Source organism: Penaeus chinensis, chromosome 29 (assembly GCF_019202785.1).
Source record: "Penaeus chinensis breed Huanghai No. 1 chromosome 29, ASM1920278v2, whole genome shotgun sequence".
Taxonomy (NCBI): Eukaryota; Metazoa; Arthropoda; class Malacostraca; order Decapoda; family Penaeidae; genus Penaeus; species Penaeus chinensis.
In genome coordinates this window covers 20,917,448-20,918,547 of record NC_061847.1, presented here as the reverse complement: position 1 = coordinate 20,918,547, position 1,100 = coordinate 20,917,448, and the positions used below count along the sequence as shown (strand labels likewise).

Genomic DNA, 1,100 nt, shown 5'->3' with positions numbered 1-1,100 from the left:
AACAGTTTATAATAAATATTTATTCAATAAATACATAGTGCTTGCCTGCAAGCAAATTATGTTTTTTTTTTTTTTTCAAATGTTTTCAAGGGATCATGAGAACTGGCAGAGGGAAAGAATTCTTAATTTTCAGTGAAGACCAGAAGCGCGATGCCTAACGACGCCCTCCTCCGGCGCCTCCCACTTCTTCACCGCCTCCGCCAGGGCGTCCAGGACCTTCTTCACGGGCTCCAGGGAACGGCTGTGTCGGAGTATTGAGAAATTAAAATACAAAGTCGAAAGGAATAACCCTTTGCTGATACCTAAAACAAATAGTTATCACTACCAACGATTTTATGAAATGTGATGATTTAAATAAGGTTTTGTGTATATATGACAGATATCTAGCATTGCTGATTAAGATAATGAAAAAGACATGCAACAGTGCAACGTTCGACTCAATATCAGCACTCACCTTCCACGGACACTTTCGCTGAGGCCCCACTGGTCAGCGTTATCCCAGGCGTGGGCGGCGGAGGACACCAGACTCCTGCCGAAGGGGGCGTAGCTCTTGGTGAACAGGTCCAACAGGAACACGGCGGCCACAGCCACCAGCGCCACCAGGCCCACCGTCTGGAAGTCCAGCTTATTGACCAAGCCCTTCAGGTCGAAGGAGTTGACGAAGCTTCTCAGGTCGACGTTGCGAAGACCTTCCTGCAGTTGGTAGACGATGGGGGCGACAGCGTAGGTGGCCATGTTGCTGCGTCAGGACGATGTGATGGGCGACCTTAGTGTGCGAGAGAGAGCTTGGAGGCAGACTGATACGGGAACCGGGTGTGGCGGTCTTATATATGGCTCGAGAAAGGAAGGTTCTCAGAAGGTGTTGTGAGGAAGCGAACCGGATGTCGCGGAGTAAAAACCTGTTTCATTCATGTCTTCGCAGTCTGCCCTCCGCTTTATTTGTGTGCAGTTTATTGCTGGCTACCTAAAGAGCATGTTATCCCATGTAATTTATTATTATCATTATTATAATCATTGCTATTAGCATTATTATTATTATTATTATTATCTCAAGAAATTTCCTATAGCTGTAATTGAGGGAGTAGTGACATTAATACGAA

General features: G+C 45.8%; 1 protein-coding gene across 1 annotated transcript; it reads right to left on the bottom strand.

The window, feature by feature from the left end:
• LOC125040979 lies at nt 1-784 on the bottom strand. Its single transcript, XM_047635798.1, has 2 exons — nt 455-784; nt 1-241 (listed from the first exon to the last, which is right to left on the bottom strand). The coding sequence occupies exons 1-2, from the start codon at nt 733-735 to the stop codon at nt 130-132; spliced, it is 393 nt and encodes a 130-aa protein (XP_047491754.1). The 5' UTR covers nt 736-784; the 3' UTR covers nt 1-129.
• Nucleotides 785-1,100: the final 316 nt, after the last annotated feature.

Excerpts from the sequence above, each read along its gene's own strand:
- LOC125040979 (XM_047635798.1), bottom strand. The coding sequence starts at position 735 with ATGGCCACCTACGCTGTCGCCCCCATCGTCTACCAACTGCAGGAAGGT. Across the intron at positions 242-454 it reads AGCGAAAGTGTCCGTGGAAG|CCGTTCCCTGGAGCCCGTGA; the intron begins GTGAGTGCTGAT and ends ACTCCGACACAG.